Source organism: Mauremys reevesii, linkage group 5, assembly GCF_016161935.1.
Source record: "Mauremys reevesii isolate NIE-2019 linkage group 5, ASM1616193v1, whole genome shotgun sequence".
Taxonomy (NCBI): domain Eukaryota; kingdom Metazoa; phylum Chordata; order Testudines; family Geoemydidae; genus Mauremys; species Mauremys reevesii.
The window spans coordinates 34,327,695-34,345,725 of NC_052627.1; the positions used below are offsets into that span (position 1 = coordinate 34,327,695).

Here is an 18,031-nt window from a genome sequence, read left to right on the forward strand (position 1 = left end):
GAGGATGCAATTTGCAGCTGGTATGCACTGTGCCTAAAGACACAATCTAGCCCTATATGAATCCACAACAAAAATAAGTAATTTCTTTAAAATAAACAGATCATAAATACTGGTCTGGCAACCACTTATTAACAGAATTTCAAGCAGCTAAAGAGACATCTTCAAAATAGTTGCAGACGTCATCCGGTATAGAATTACTATATCAGTAATATTATTTGCAGAAGGCCAAAGCACACTTGCTGAAAAAAAATAGTGTCATAATTGTTCATCTCAACTTACACAGATTGTCATCTGTTGTCTCATATAACTAGGTAATTAGTTAGTCAAAAGCATCCTTAGTTTTTCTCAGATCAAAAGCATAAAAAATATTAAAAGGTGTATCACTGAATAATGACAAATGTGAAAACATTAATCCGAAACTCACTAGCAATTCTATTTCCAATTTGCTATCATACTTCGTCGGAATCTGTCAGATACAAGATGACAAATTTGGTTGTAAAGTACTACCAGAAGCTTATATAATAGCAGCGTATGGGTTTTTCCAGCAATAGGAGAATACTGGGGAAAACAGTCAAGTGGACTGATTAATCAACAGAATGTGACATTAAATTGCTGGGTGCTAATTACTTGCTAGGCAAGAGACCACCCCAAGAACTCTTGCTCTGCAGCTTCTATGGGCTTGGCTACACTTGCAAGCTAGAGCGCCCTAAAGCAGCCCCGGGCGCCCTAGCTCACTACCTGTCCACACTGGCAAGGCACGTAGAGTGCTCTGACTCCAGGGCTAGAGCGCTCCTGGTACTTCACCTTGGTGAGAAGATTAATGCTTAGTGCGCATTGGCTGAAATGCCCAGGCATCAGTATGAACAAGGTGTTGCATTACTGCGCTCTGATCAGCCTCCGGAAACGTTCCATAATCCCCTTAAGTCAAGTGGCAACTCTTGCCATTGTTTTGTAATCGCTGCAGGAAAGCGGATATGCCCTTTGAAAGCTCCGTTTCTGGCAGCTGGCATGCATATCTACTCCGAGACAAAGGAACCATTACTGTGGATTGCTGTGTGTGTGAGACAGAGACACGGAGGGACAGAGAGACGGGGGTTCTGCTGCTGTCTGAACTTACAAGACAGCATGCTGACATGCTCTCAGCCCCCAAAAACCCACTCTCTCTCCACCCACATACACACCACACACTCCCTGTCACACTCCACCCCACCCCACCTCCCATTTGAAAAGCACATTGCAGCCACTTGCATGCTGGGATAGCTACCACAATGCACTGCTCTCTGTGACCATTCCAAGCAGGGCTTTGGAGCAGAGCCCGGAGCTGGAGCGCGGACCAGTTGGAGCGGAGCTGGAGTGGTGCAATTCAAAAATTTGATTGCTCCAAATCCCTGGTTCCAAGAGCTGACAATATGGCCACACCAGTGTGCTTACAGCTGTCAGTGTGGACCCTATTGCGCTCTACGAAGGCTGGTTTAACTCAAACCGCTCTACATCTGCAAGTGTAGCCATGCCCTATTAGTAGGTAAACATATGATAGTTAGAAGTTGGAAGACCTCTCACAGTGTATCTCAGGAATACTAGGTTCATTATGAAAATAGAACAATTACATAAGTCTAAAACTTTGGATACATTAGGCTTTGGAGTCCCATTTTTGTTGTACGGAGCTTTCAAAGGGCATATCCACATTGTTATCCTCAGAGAGAAGAAGTGATACTGTATGAATTTGCTTTGAACATTATTCTATGTATATCTACACCTATAGCTTCTTCATTGCTAGTGTCTGAAAAACTGCAGTCCTGCAATAAAACACAGTGGGCTGAAATTTCCTGTCTGGTGCATGGCACATTGACGACACAATGGGAGGAAATTACACCTAATCTTCTGCAAAACATATATTAACAAAATTAATTTTAGCAAAATAAAAGTCTCATTCTCCTGTCACAAGAAGGGCATTTGTGTATGTGCATGTGTAATGTGATATCCACACCATGCTCATCTTTTTTGCATGCTGCAGAAAAAGTGAGTGTGGTACTCCAAAAGGACAAACAGTAAGGGCAAAATTCCTTATGCAATATGCGCTTGAACCAAAGCCTGTTGAAGTCAATGGGAGTCTTTTCAATACCTGATCAACCCCCAGTGAAGTTCTTATGTGCCCCTCTGTAAAGGAGTTCACTCACTGCAGGAGCACCTCCCTGTGGCCAGAAGTGGTGTAGTGGCTGTCTTCCCATATGGCACCCTCCTACCAATGGTCTCTCTTTTCACAACTTGGTCCTCTGGCCAGGTCATGCTTTAGTCACCCCACTCCAGGGTAACAGAGTCCCACCCATCATTAATCCAATGACCATAGAGCAGGTCTGCCTCTTTCTGGGCTCCATGGTCATTACATCCCTTACCTCAGGGGGTTTCACCCCACCTTCCTTGGTGGCTGGTAGGGGAACCTCTACTCTGGGTTTCTGTTCAGGGACCTTGTAGCTAGCAGCCAAGGTCTACTCCCTCAGAGTCCTTCCCGTCTCTCTGGACCACATCTTATTTCTTCTAATCCCCCACCTCCCGCAAGAGTGGCTGCAGACACGCTCCTTGCAGCCCCTGACTACAACTACTTCTTGAGTTTGTGGTGCAGCAGACTCACTTCCCGAATCTATGACTGCCATTCACTGTTAGCTCACCCATAAAGACAGGGATGAAATTAGCTAGCCTTACCTCTTTCTTGACTCTGAAGACAAGCACACAGAAAGCTGTTCCTGCTCCACCCATTCTTTCTTTGGAGCTGTCAGTATACATTTGACAATAGTGTCTCCACTTATCACAGATACACTGATTTGCTAAATCTTGTACATTTATCACTCTTCTCCTTTGTTTATTATATAATTCCATTTCTATCTCGGGGGTGGGGGGGGATGGATTTCCAGTGATAGGTATTTTCCCATCGCTATAGTTTTTGGCCTTTCTTAAGCCTCTCTTTTCACTGATGTCCTTTACCCACTTCTTTACACTACTTACACAAGGAATTTTGAGTTTTTGTCCTACCCAGTCTCCAGTTAATCCGCAACAGTGTATTAGTGCAGAGTTATCTTCACTATCATCTAATACTTTGCACCAAAAGCTTAAGTCTAGGAGCTTCATTCTAAGAGTGATAGGCATTTCTCTGGCTGTTACCTGCATTGCACACAGAACTGTAGTAATGAAGGCACCACATGCTATACGCAATGCCTGTTCTTGGATACTGTCTAGTTTTCTCAGATTTGTTTTTCATGCTGATCTGAAGGCCTGGCAGCCATACTCAATATTAGGTCTGTTTAGCACTCTGTATAGCATTATCACTGTTTTTTTTATCTGCTCCCTTGGAAGTTCCAGAGATACTTTTAAGTAGGTTGATTCTCCCCTTTGGACTTACCTATAATATTTGCAATATGGTCTCTATCAAATATCACACTTAAGAAATGTTTTCATTATACTTATCTGCTGGTCATATAGATAATGTAATGTTATCTCTTTTTGAATCTTTCAAGTTGTGAAGATCATATCTTTAGTTTTGTCAATGAAGAACTTGAAACCCCACCTGTTTCCCCATTCTCAATTACTCTGAAGTGCATCGTTGATTCTTTTGGTGACATTTTCAAGATGCTCTTATTTGCTCTTATTCCATTCATTTTCTGAAATTGTTTGTGTACTTCTGATGTATTGATATCTTTATGTATTTCCCCACAGTATCTCCTCCAGCTTTCTCTTTTTGCCCTTTTTATAGCGCTACGTGCAAGTGCCTTACTTTTTTTTAAAACGTCATTAAGTCCTCACCATTTAGTGTAGTTCTTGCTTCTTATATGCCTTGTTCCTTTCCTTAATGAACTGGTCACATTCCTTGTTCCACCACAGTATGATTTTCTATCTTTTATAAAGGTTGGTATCCTAGGTATATCTAGGCTGGCCGTCTTTATAATTTCCTTAGTAATATTACTACAGAATTCCTCAGTATCCCCACTTATACACTGCTTGCCCACATGTTCCTCATGTTAAAAAGTTTCCAATTTGATTTTTTTCAGGTTCCAAGTGGGGGGTGTATTAGTCTCATCTTTGTATTTCCTCTTCCTTGATATATAATGAATGTCAGAAACTGGTCACTACCCATTCCCTCCTCTCTGTAAATTTCCTAGATGCATTTGCTTGCTATGTTACTAGAAGCTATTCCTAGGTCTCGGCAAGAAAGGCTTCAGTCTGCTGCAGTGAACCTGGTAGGTCTTCCATCACGTAATATTACTATATTATTATCTTCAAAAAATTGCTCTAGGACATTTTCCATTCTTATAATTTTTCCAACTTTCCCACAGTCTATTGTGATTGTTCAGATCACTGCAGATAATGTATGGGCATGTAACATTCGCAGTTAATTCTATCAGTTCTATACAGTCTCTAGTTTTCTGCAACGGTTATAAACATTATATAGTTTGAGAGATGCATAGCTGTTTTGTATCAGTATCTCAACAGCAGAATACTTGATATTTAACTTTTTAACTCTAAATTAAGGCAGTTTAGATTCTCCTTAACAAAAGGTGCAGACACCCCCATCCTTTCCTATTTCTCTAGCATGTCTATATGTGTGATTTTAGTTCTTTTACTAGCTGAATCTCTTTTATGCATAGTATATCAGGCTTTGTTTTCATATCAGTAACATTTCTTTAATTCCTGCCCATGTGCAATAAGGCTATGTGCATTCCAGATAAAAATAGTCACCCCCCTTCTTGTAACCTTCAATACTTCCTTCAGTTAGGAAAGTATGGATATGTTCCTCTGATAGATTGCTAGTTCATAGGTACTTTTCAGCAGCTTTAACTACAAGTCTCATTTTCTATTTTCTTTCCTGTCTGAAAGAAGTACAATGTATGACTTCAGTCACAGATGCAATTTCTTTTTCTATAAGTAGTATATCATCTCATTTTACCCCAGTGGCACTCATTACTTTCTTCTCAGTATTTTGTTGCTTGCTAATCACTGCCCCGAACTGGGTATTATTTTTCCCCTTCAGCTGTCTCCTAACGCTCCTGCATATGAGATGTTGATGATTTTGTTTTTATATTCCTTTAGCTTGCTTTGCCTTGGCACATTCTCCATATGCTGAGCTGTGTTTTCCTTCACGGTTACAACATTTTTGTTCTGTCCCTTCCTCATAATTATTACATGAATGGTCTCCTCCAGACTTGCTGCACATTAATTTCCCTTTGCAATTATTTGCTATTTGACCAAATCTTTGACACCTGTAGCATCTACCCTGTTTGTTTCAGTTAGGAATCCAGGCAGCTAACAGTTCATATTTAGCTTTCTTAGCACCTTTGTCTTAAGGAGCTTCCCTACTTGTTCTTTGTTTTTGCATTCCACTAACAAGACTCCACCAGGTAGTTTCCCAGCTCTTATTATATCGCCAAACACTTTTTTTGAACCATTCAACAATCATCAGGTGGTTGACATACCCCATCTTTCTCTTTAGGTGGGGATTTTACTGTTACATAATTTCCCCCCACATCCCATTCCTGCCTTCCCACTTGCTGTTCTTTCTGCTGGTTCTAAAGAATCTATCCTTTTATTTTTCCTTGTTTTCATCCAGTTTTTCTCAGTGCTTTCCCTATCCACATTTTCTAGCCTGGTTTGAGTATAATTTGTTATCACTTCCATCTCCCCCCTGACCAGCAGTTTAGCCTGACCAGCTTTCCGCTTCAGCCCCAGCAAGAGAGCCACCCACATCTATCCAAATCCCCTGAGCCTCTTTGTGCTACAAACTTCCTAGCTTTATAATCACCACCCAGCTCCAGCCCAGCTGGGCTTTGGTCATCCATTAAGCCTCTCTCACTCTCTTTCTCAGGTGCAGCCAGGTATGTTATTTGGCCTCTTAGGCCCTCATTAACCCCTTCAGAGCCTGTGTGGAGTACACACCGCATCACACCCTCCAAAGCAGTTCAAAAAGTGAGAAAATGGGAAGTTTCAGCAATTCCTAGTTTCAAATTACTCCTATTCCTCTCCACAAATATTATTGCTAGCATGTGGTCACTTCTGCTGAGAGATAGTTAAAGACATACAGTATTTGCAGATGGATCAGAAAGAAAACAAAATTATGTCTTATTTGGGATATGGAGCCACAAAAGGACTTAGGAACTTGTACCCCCAGGTTTAGGTGCCTATGTCCCCAATTTAGGTACTATTGCAATTCACAAAACTTCCCCTTGTCAGCTATCTTAACTCTGCCTAAATTTCCACTGTAAAAGTTCCCTGGGCACCTAAGTTTTCACCTCTGGGCATGCACCCTACTGCCTGAGGCAGATGTCTGCGTATTTATCCTCACACCTAAGTGCCAGCGCGATCTTCAAAGATGGTCAAGATAGGCCTTCCCCTTGCCTATCTTACTTCTGGGACTCAATCCACTAGGGGTGCTCGGAGCATGTCTAACTCTACTCAAAATGGCCATTCCTCACTGTGCTTGATGAGGCAAAGGGACTTGAACAGGGGTCTTCCGCCTCTCATGCGAGTGCCCTAACCACAGGGCTATGTGTCTTTCTCACACTAGCCCAATTAATATTTAATTATTTAATACAAAGTAGCATTTTTTCTCCCAGAGGACTGACAAAACTGCACCCTTTTTTTTTTGCCTCAGATGGATTCCTCAGCTTTCAATCACAGTAGTGCATTCTAAAAATATTTTTCCCATTGCACCTTTTCAGTAGATTTCTTAATGCCCCAAAGTTTGCTCATCTAAAATCTAATCTTAGTTTACCAATCTAGCCAATAAAGTTAGCATACCAGTTTACAAGCAGAATAAAAAATCCCCATTCTAGCCAGTAAAACTACTAGAGCATTAAACAATCTCGGTGCTTAGTATAATAGAGATCTCTGACACTGGAATTGATTGCTATAGTTACAAGAAATCTGTTGTTTCTTGAGTCTCCAAGGCACTGGAAATTAGGGATATTTACAGCATTTGGGTAAACACTGCCTATTCTTTATATGGAATAGTTCTGTTCCCCGAAAACCCACCCACTGGTTGCTGCATGTGGTGCAAATTCATATGGTTTTGATGAGATGCTAGAGTGCAACTTGTACTCTGTTCTGGAATAGATTTTGGAATATTGTTCCACTACTGACTTTTTGGCTTGAAATTTGTCCCAGGGATAGCCACTTTTAGATGCTAAAATGTTTTCATGTACTTGTGGGGGACTATATGGCCCGAGGGATATGTAATGAGACACAGACTACAGCATGTCACTGGTTGGCTGAAGCAGAATAGTAAAAGCCTTTGCCCCCTGAGAGCTCTTTAACGACACATATGAAACAAGTTTGTGGCTTCATTCTAGTTCCTGCTGGACCAGGTGTCCACATAACAAACAACACTGATGACAATTAGCACCCTGATGACAATTAGCACCCTCATTAGTAGGTTCAGCAAGAAGGTAAGTGACTGATCAATGAGGGATACTAAATGTATCCCCTCAAGCCTTGAGGCAGTCCTCAAAAGTCTGAGTTGGGGCACACTGCTGGGCATTGTGGGAAAGCTTGCACCTGTTGTGAGGATAAATTGAGAAAATTGGGTTCCAGGACTTTAATCTGGCACTTATAATGAACATTGCAATTTCACTGTAAAATAAAAACAAAATCCCTTAATACATTTAGTTAACAATTGTTTTGACAGCACATAGCTGGAAACATATTGAAATAACCTGGTAAGGAATATTAAGAATTTAAGGAATGGAGAGGGAGCACACAGGGAATGCGCACCATCTGGACAAAGCGCTATTTGGCACCACTCTGCAGCTTCGTCTTTTGATGAACTTTTCATATAAAGACAGAATATTTACACTGGTGTGCATTAAACAACAAGCAGGGATACACTCAACTGTTTATTAAAGATGCAGTACGTTTAGTGGAGTGTTCAGTATAAAAGTTTGCATGTTCAGTATAATCTGACAAAAATATTACATGAAATTAAGAGAAATCTTATTAGAACTCATAACAATTTAAAAAAATAATGAGGGGAGTCTCCTAGCTGAAGGGTCATAAAAGTATTAAATTACAGATCTCTTTACTTTCATCTGATGGGAGACACAGGGCCAAGATACTCAACTTGTATAAATTATCACAGCTCTGTGGAAGTCAATGGAGTGATGCCAATTTACACCAGCTGAGCATCTGACCATCATCCTTCAAAGCGTAGTCCTACTCTGAAAAGTGGCTGTGTATAAATGGTATCATGGGGTCCTATGTTCATTGCCTCTAAATCAACAAATCCCAAATTGTGGTCAAATTGTTGGTGACCTATGGAAAGCTGATTAGTCACATATTTCTCCGGTCCAATGAGTCACAGTCTTGTTTCCGTCTGCTTCTAAAGTTTTGCTTTTTTAATATGGCTGCAGGTATGGGGGAACCTATGGGTGAGGCTCAGTGAAAGCGTGGATGGAAGCCATAACTGACATAGAACAGGCTCTATTGTGCTGAGACCTGGGTTGAATTATTGTAAGCAAAGTCCACATAGGGTCACTTTGTTGGTAGTTCAGGGAACAATAGGGATACTGCTCCACACAAAAAATGATTGACACATTTCACACAAAAAATGATTGACCCATTCCATCTGCCCATTAGCCGGAGGGGGCTCCACGCTAAGGAGCTTAAAAAATTCATGCCAAAAGTGGGAGATGAAGTGTGGGTCTCCGTCTGACACGATCCTGGTTGGCAGCCATGGAACTAGAAAAGAGGCACACTTTTTCCTGGGCGGTAGGGATTTTGTGGCCAGAAACAAATTGTGCCATCTTGATCCGGAGGTTGAGCATGACTAGCACCACCATGCACCCATGAGAGCAGGGCAGCTCCTCGAGGAAATCTAGAGACACGGTGGACCAAGGCTGGGATGGGGTCAGCAAGGGCTGGAGAAGACCAAGTGACTTTGAGCATGGGTTCTTCTGTGAGCCCAAAGGTCACAGAATTTAATGTATTTCTTGACATAAGAGCTGTCACTATCTGGTATACTTCACTGCCTGGTCAGTTTATGTGCTCGCATGGGCCCAAACACCCACCAGGTTATTATCTTTCACCAAGGTGTGTATTTATTCTTTTTTACAAAGTAACAGAGTGTAATGCAGGCTTACAGCCAGGGGAGACTTCCGTGACACTTTCACTCCTCAGCCCAGGCTCACCCTCTGAGCAACCCTTCTGAGATGCCCCTTGCTTCCTGTTCCATCCAATTACCTCATTAGCCCAGAGATTATCAACCAGCTATGCACAATCCCACAATAGAAAGTGTATAATTAGCTTCAATGAACCCTGCACTCTTCCCAGTGCTGAAGCAAACCCAGTGATCATGGTGCTACACATAGTACCCTGTCACAAGAACCCAAACTTGGACACGAGAAACTTTATGAAATCAAGCCCTGCATTTTAGACTGGCCAAAGTACCCAGCAGGCAGTGTGTCATGAAACAGTTTTAAAGTCTGGAGTCCAGGCTGTACTTGCACAGACATAAATGGTAGTACATGCAATTTGATCATTTCTCTATGAGTGAGCACCATAAACAGAAACTGGGCCCTGCTTCTGCAAATAGGCCCTGTGGGAATAACCCTTTGCCTACGTGGAATACTACTGACTTCAAGAAGGATCTACTTGTGAAATGACCTCCCTCTTGGCTGGCATCAGGACTGAATGTGAGGGGATCTGCTAAGCTACTCACATGCATCTCCACCGCTTGATCTTAAGAAGCAGATTCTGTAAGTGGTAGCAGTAAGAGACTTGTATCCTCTCTGGATGCGGTATAGAAGAGGACAATACACACTGACCAGTAGGTTACCTACTTCCTGTTGACAGGGGATGGTCATCCTGAGCATCTGAGGGCCACAACAATTCAGAAACCTGGACAAGCCCCCACTATCCCAGACTCACCACTGGGCTACATCTGTCCAGTCCAGAATACAGGATCAGGGCCTTGGCAATAATTACATTCTTTACATTTAAATAACACCTTTTAGCTAAAGTTCCCCAATGTGGTCTACCTAGTAAATTTCACACAAAAAATACATTGCAACCTTACTATTCTTTCCAAATCAAGCACTCAGAAGTTAGGAGATGCTGTAATGAAGCTTGTCTATGCAACACCCCTGTGAGGTAAGCTGTGGTGTTATTCCCATTTTACAGATGGGAAACGGAGGCACAGAGATTAAGGTCAAAATTATCCACTGAATTTGAACACCAATTTGAGACACGAGGAGCCGATTTTTCAGAGTACTTAGCACTTTATACATTCAGAGCACAGCTCCCAGTTACTTTAGTTGTAAATGTGAGCATTCAGCACTTCTGAAGATCAGGCCCCATGATCTCAAGTTGGGCTAGAAAAAGAGGAACACACAATTAGTGACCACCTGTGAATAGTCTGGTTTAAGTGACTTGCTCAGCACCACACAGAAACTCTGTGTTAGAAATAGGGATAGAATTCAGCTCTTCAGGATAGCATCCAACTGTGTTAAACATGAGACCATCCCTTCTATTACTGCAATCCCATGTCTTATTCAGTACAGATCTTCCATCTTGATGCAACTAACGATGCAAAGGTCCTACAGACAACACTATTCAATCTTGATTCATCCCAAGAGCAGGACCAAATAGGCTTGTGGACTGAATCACCCAGGGGTCCTGTGGGGAAAAAATGTGATCGTCTAATTGATGCATATGGACAAGGGGGCCAAATTACAGACAACCTTAATTCTGGCATTTCCTAACTTTTGAGTGCTTGAATTTACAATATTAATAATGTTCTTTTAACACAGGTTTGAGGTTTGTTTGTTTTTTTTTAAAAAAACAACTGACAAAACAAATTCCATCTTGCGACATCATATTGATACCCACATTGCTGTTCATCGGCAGGGTTGGAACCTTTTAATCCATCACACAAACCTCTGCCATTATAGCTAATGGAGCAACTGATAGCAGTTGTTCCCCACATGGCTCCCAGTTGCATTCTCCTTAGCCAGTCCCAATCCTCCCCCTTCCAACTCACAGCCACAATTTCTCCCCCTCCTCCAGTCCCAGGCTCACAAGACTCTTGGTCCCAAACTACTCCTTTCCCTTCCTAAAGATCCAGTTTTTGTCCCCTCTACATTTGAATCGGATGAATCAGAATTCCTTCTCTTCACTGACTCGACACCGGTCAATCAGTCCCTACTCCACAGCATGGGGGCACTACAGCACTTCAAAGAACTCTCTTTCAACATGGGCAAAACAATGTATTTTCCCCTATTCTCATTTTCCGAAACAGCTGAACCATTTTGGCTTAATTTTACAAAAAACTGAAATCAGATTCTTATAATGGAAAGTGTTAGATAATCTTAATAAGAGGTGGTGCTACCAGCCCTGCCTTTAAGAAATGCATGACATTTATTATGGTTTTCTTGCTATTATTGGATAAATGCAAGGTTATGTCCTTAATAAAGAGAATGGGGAATTTAAATTAAACATACCAAACGAGTCTTATCTTCCAAGTCCTTTCTCAGAGAATACAAGATGGAAGAAAATTAGTTTTCTAATTAAGTGATGACTTTCTAAGAAATTAGTGCAATTCTTTTACATCCAGCTAAATTCTGAGAAACCTAGAGGGAAATAGCTTATGCTGATGATACCAACAACCATTAATAATAGATCTGTAAAAGAAAAGATCCTTTTGGCGAATGTGGTGCAGATGCAGAATATTCAGTGTAGCAAAATGGCTTTTCTTTATACAGCACTTAAGATTTCTGTGGAAATGTTAGGAGACAAACACTTAAAGGCCAGCAAAATACAATATGCCAAACTACCCATAGTAAAATTAAAATGTCTGTGTATTAATAATCAAATCATAAATCCCAAACAAAACAAACTACACTTCCAGCACATTTGACAAACCACTTCTTAACAACCTCTCTCTCTTTCTATGGCCAGCCCCATAATTCAACTGGTCTCCAGTGAGCCCAGCTACATTCAACCATATTTGGCTTTGACTGTAATGAGTAGAGACACCTGAGGTAACTCTGTTTTTTAGAGACAGAGTTTTAGCCCCATCCCAGCCAAACACCAATCACGCTACTGTATACATTTTCTCTTTCATTTCCATCCCTTCAGCGTAGTTTAAACTCCAGTTTATATTTCAGATTCATCCTTATTTACATAAAACTGAACTGAAGAAAGGAGCTTTTCAATTGTGGAATAATGTCTTCTGTAATTGTTAGAGATGGATGAACTGATTTGGATAAATTAAGAACCTGCCCAAACTTTGGCTCAAAGCTCAAACTGAACTTGGTATGATTTTTGTTTAATTAAAAAAATAAATCAGGATAACTTTTTCACTGATCTTTCTTTCTTTTTCAGGTAATTCAAAGAGAAAAGGAAACACTGTTCTCACAGTATTTCTGACAGAACAAAAGCAGGAAGTACTATACATCTCACCAGAACGCCTGCTCCCATGAGATTTCCAACCCAATTTTTCAGAAGCAGGAATTTCAGATCACTTTGATAAAGTTCAGATACACATCCTAATTTATGTGTAATTATTCCTACCAAAATGAGCTTCTATATCTTTGAGGTTCACTCATTAACTATCACAATGAAAATTTGTGCACACAAAAACCTTTAAGATACTTTATTTCAAAATGCTAATTTAATGCTACAATAAGATTCCTAGGAAAGGAAATGCTGTGTGCGCTCCGGATACAGAAATGTTAATCATAGATACTGAAACATCAGTTCCTAAATGCTCTTTTCCACATCTTCTTCCCCTGAGTTCAACACGGTTTACTGATGATTTGTGATAGATGAAAGAAAAATGGACAGAATTTTAAATCAGCAGGTTTGGATAACTTGCCTCCAAGAGTTTTAAAGAAGCTCGCTGAGGAACTTGCTGAACAGTTATTGTTGATTTTCAATTACTCTGAGAGCACTGGGGAAGTTCCAAAAGACAGGAAGAAAGCTAATGTTGTACCAATATTTAAAAAGGGTAAACAGGATGACCTGGGTAATTATAGGCCTGTCACTCTGACATCAATCCCAGGCAATGGAGCAGCTGATACAGGACTTTTGATTAATAAAGAATTAAAGGAGGATAATGTAAATAATACCAATCAGCATGGGCTTCTAGAGAATAGATCCTGTCAAACTAAAGATGTCTTTTATTGATGATTTACAAATTGTGCTGATAAAGGCAAGAGTGTATATACATAGATTTCTGTAAGGTGTTTGATTTGGCATTGTACAACATTTAGATTATGGGCATACATTAAATGGGTTAAAAGCTGGCTAAATGATAGGTCTCAAAATGTAACTCCAAATGGGGTAAATGGGATTTAAGGGAAGAACCACGGTAAAGAAAGCTCTGAAGCTGGGGTTGGAGAAAGGAAAGCTTTTTTTTTTATATTGTTACTTGGGCAATATATTGCACCCTTTGGTTAATTGCTTGAAGGACACACTGAACAGAATAGGCCAAATCCTGAGGTGGTGTAAACTCATGTAGCTCCACTGATTTACACCAGTTGAGTATTTGGTCTAGTAATTTTTCATCTTCCATCATATTGTGTTACTATCTTAAGTAATTTTGATTAGTTTTTTTTTAAAGTAGCATCCTCTTAGATGCAAAATTGAAATTAGCAACAACTTGGATACTTTTTCAGTTTGTTTCAAAGAGAGAATAGGTTGATTCAAGTTTACTAATAAGCAAAGGACCTCAGCCTCAAGTAGAAGATAATCTTTAGAAAATTAATATTCATCATTCACAACAGACAACTCTACCCGGAGCAACACTTATCTGTCAGTAAATATCTTTAAACAAACCTTACCTTGTACTATGTAGGGAGTGTTCTCTTCCTTAGGGGAACTCAAGGGACGAGGGGCAGGTGCTGGTGGCCGGTTTATAATAAAGGATCCATGTTGCTTTCTTTTCTCCTCATCAGAGGCCAGTATCATATCATACACACTGTCATCCAAGTCGGCAAAAGTATACGGATCCTCTTCATCGTCCTCAGATTTATCCTCTTCTCCACCGTATACTTCCAGATGACCAGAAGTCTCGTCTCTTTCCTTTCTGTCTTCTTCCCATTTCCTTGCTGCAACATAGACAAGTTGTTTTCAATCTTTAGACTCCAAAAAGCTGCATTCTGATGCCAAGATTTTCAATTTAGGCACCTAAATAAAAGTGGCCTGATTTCCCACAGCTCCTATTAAAGCCCATACAGATGGCTTCTAGGGGAAGCACTGCATTCTTATTTCTTCTTCATAGTTTTTGCTAAACTTTTTGAGACTGGGAGCCAAGAATGAGATAACTAAATAAATGGCCTTATTTTAAAAAATACTGAGCACCTAGCAGCTTCCACTGAATATAAAAGGTTTCTTATCCTTAATAGTAAAGCAAAATAAATGGCAGCTGTGGGGTTCTCAGCACTTTTGAAAATCAATTCACTTATATGCCAAAATACGACCTTGGTAGTCTAACTTTACCTATCAATATTTGAAAATTTTAGCTTTTGTCTTCCACATGCCTTCTGTAGACATGAAGCCTCTTCCCAGGTGCCCCCTCCTGGCTTAGGGGCAGCCGTGCATCTGGTCCCTCACCTCAGTTTCCTTCTTGGATCCCCAGCAAATCCATGCAACCATGTTCTCAAGTCCATCAACATTTATTAACAAAACATTGCACAAATGTCCCACAGCACGTCATCCCAGTGAAATTAGTCCTTAAAAAATCCAGCTTTGTTCTCACCAAACGCCAGTGTCTTTTGCCACATCTCCATCCCTCTGCCAGGAGAGCCCAGCCCTTCCTTCATGGGTGCAATCCTCTTCTTCCCAGCGGGAGCTCCCACAGCCTTCACTCCCCACTGTTCCTCAGGGTCCAGCTCTCCAGCAAAGAGACATCAGTGGATAAGTCCCCTCTCTGCTCCCCTTTCCTTCAGCCCCCTATGGCCATTGGCTCCATCTCTGTGGCTTAGAGCCAGCAGGCATCTCCCTCTTCTGCTGCTGTCACCTTCAGCCTTCTCCAGCCCTGGCTCTCTGGGTTAAGACCTCTCAGCCAGCAAAACCTTCTGGCTGCTTTCCTGTCTTCAGCCTTCTCCCAGAAACTCTCTTCTGTCTCTGGCAGCTCTTATCTCCTGCCCTTCCAGTCTCCTCTGACACTCCTGGTCTCTTGCTCACAAGACCTTATTGGGTATGTCAACACTGCAATTAGACAACCATGGCTGGCTTGTGCCAGCTGACTTGGGCTTGTGGGCTTGGACGCTGTTTCATTGAAGTGTAGACGTCCGGGCTCAGGCTGATTCCCAGGCTCTATGACCCTATGAAGAGGGAGGGTCCCAGAGCCTGGGCTGCAGCCTGAGCCCAGAAGTCTGCATTGCAATAAAACAGCCCTGCAGCCCAATCCCCACACGCCTGTGTCAGGTGGAATAGGACAGCTGCATGTTTTTAATTGCAGTGTAGACATACCCTTATAGTCCCCAGGTGCTGCCCTGCCCTCATCATCATCCACTTGGACTGGAACAGGAAAGCCAAGCCCAGTTTCCTTTCATGGGACAACTATCCTGCAACACTACCTGTTTTTTGACTTTGACCAAGATGTACTGTAGTACTATATTATAAACCATGAAAGTCAAGGCCATCCCTAAGGGGGTGCTCCCCCCAGATCCCGTCCCCACCGCCATCCTGCCTCTTTCCACCCCCACCCTGCCTCTTCCCCACCCAGTTCTGCTCCCTCCCCCAAGTGTGCTGTGCACTTCCCAGCGCCTCCTGACACTGCGAAAGCAGCTAAACTTCTGATCCACGGCTGGTGGTAGGTGCTGAGAAGGAGGTGGAGGCGCTGCTCGGTGGGACCCACTGGGGAGCAGGAGGCGCTGGGGGGGGGAAGGTTCTGGTAGGAGGGACCCTTCTTGCCCCTCCCCGCCTACTTGCGGCTCGCCTCCTCACCCTGCTCACCCACCCATCTCTCGCCTCATCTCCACGCTCGCTCCTCATGATTTTCTTGAAGCGTGGGGCTCCCCAAAGCATGGGGACCCCCAAAGCAAGGGGCCTGGGGCAGTTGCCCTGATTCGCCATACCCAAGGGACAGCTCTGATGAAAGGGTCCCCAGATGTACTTTTACAGCTCAGGACATACAGTTCCATTGTATATCATCTTTTGTAATTCATTTTGTTAAAAAAAAAAAAAAAAAAAAGGTTTCCTGGGCCTCTGCTTCCACCTTCCATATTCCCCATATTCCATATATTGTTTTCTGGCTGCCCATTGCATTCATTTTTAGCTTTCACTTTCTATTTAAAAAGCTGTAGGCAGAATTAGTAATATCCCAGATTTAATTTTTTAGACAGCAATATATTAGAAGCTTGTGCAGAGAAAGTGATATTAAAAACAGCAGCTGGTAGACTTTTCATTTTTAAATCAGTGGTTTTAAAAACACTTGGACAGATGTCACAAACATACTCAGCACAATTTATTAATGAGTGATTCTGAGGCCACTGAAATGACGAATGTTTACATTTGCCTAATGCTGTCTACCTACTGTCCCCAAACAAACAGAAGATCCCCTAAGTAGGTTTTAGTAGTGAATTGGGGTTCCCTTTATGTTGTTGTGATCCCCTGTGTATGTCTCTTAATGCTTAAAACCTTTCCACTGCTGATTAGAGTGAGAAACATTTTGTGGGTCTTGGAGACTCCATCAAGCGAGTAAGTTTTAAAAGTGATACTATGTTCATGTAAACTGGCTACATAATTATCATCTACTGTGTACTCTGGGTTTCTTATCTATAAAAATATATTGTAAAGCATCTACTTGTGGTGGATAAAAAGTCTGCAATATTCTATACTTAATGTGAGAAATAGATAGTCTGTTTCCATGTTTCTGTCTCAGTGGGCATTTTCATTCTCGGAACTCCAATAGGGGGCACTCTTATGCCATCAGCAAAAAAAACCCTCTCTCTGAAAAAGGGCTGAGCACTAAAATGCCTTTTATCTATTCCTGAGCAATACCTGCAGTAAATGGCTCTAAAAATGTGTAGCGATGACTCATTACAGTTTCTCTTTGAAAAGAAACTATCATCCTAATTTAGAGAAGATCCTCAAATGTTATTTTCCTTTCCCCCTTCCCCAGAAAGCTTTAACGATGAAACCAAGGCTAATACTTCATGAAAACACAGCACATTTTAAATGAAGGATTCATATAGGAATTGTTTCAGAGGAACCTTATATTAACCCTAGGTTGTTAACTATCTGTGTGCTGTATGTCTATATCTATCTATCTGTTCAGGTCCATATTTATGTTTTATAGGCATCAGACAGAGATGGAAGCATTATTAATGCATGATGTAGCCACATATGAGTTATGCAGGTTAATCCAAATTTATACCGAGAAATTCTTTATTCCAAGCCTACCCCTTTCGTGTATGTAGCTACTGAGAACATGGGGTATCGCAAGAGAAGTAAGGGGCATTTGGGGGTCATGGTGGCAGTTCATCACTTCATGGTAAGTAGATGTGCTTATCATTTGCAATCTTTACTTTTTAATATATGCATATAAACTTGTAGCATCCTGCATGAAACCAGCTTTTTTCTTTCACGTTAGAGGACTGGAGGAAATCCCACTGAAACAAAAAAAACAAAAACTAAAACACCCACATCCTGGAGAATAGCAAGCTATAAAACACATAGCCACTCAGACATGAATAGGGGGGAGGGATAGCTCAGTGGTTTGAGCATTGGTCTGCTAAACCCAGGCTTGTGAGCTCAACCCTTGAGGGGGCCATTTGGGGATTTAGTTGGGGATTGGTCCTGCGTTGAGGAGGGGGTTGGACTAGATGACCTCCTGAGGTCCCTCCCAATCCTGACAGTCTATGAAGATGGGGATAGATTAGATAGCAAAGACTATACAGTAGAGTGGGGTAGGGAGACTATGGAGTGTAAATTGTGAAGGAAGTAAGAATCTAGGAAATAGGTAATCTGTAAAATTAGAGGTGAGAGGCAGTCTGGGCAGTGGAAAGGAGCTAGGCCAAACTTAAAATGGCTGCTAACATTATTG

General features: G+C 41.6%; 1 protein-coding gene across 3 annotated transcripts in view; it reads right to left on the bottom strand.

Moving 5' to 3' along the window:
• Positions 1 to 18,031, bottom strand: part of BANK1 (B cell scaffold protein with ankyrin repeats 1) — a 282,847-nt gene that overhangs the window by 35,783 nt on the left and 229,033 nt on the right. For 2 of the 3 annotated variants that reach the window (XM_039541894.1, XM_039541895.1), the window contains exon 11: positions 13,821 to 14,087. The exons of the other annotated variant lie outside the window; for it this stretch is intronic. In XM_039541894.1, coding sequence (XP_039397828.1) covers positions 13,821 to 14,087 — 267 coding nt within the window. The remainder of the gene's footprint in view (positions 1 to 13,820; positions 14,088 to 18,031) is intronic. 3 annotated transcript variants of the gene reach the window in all.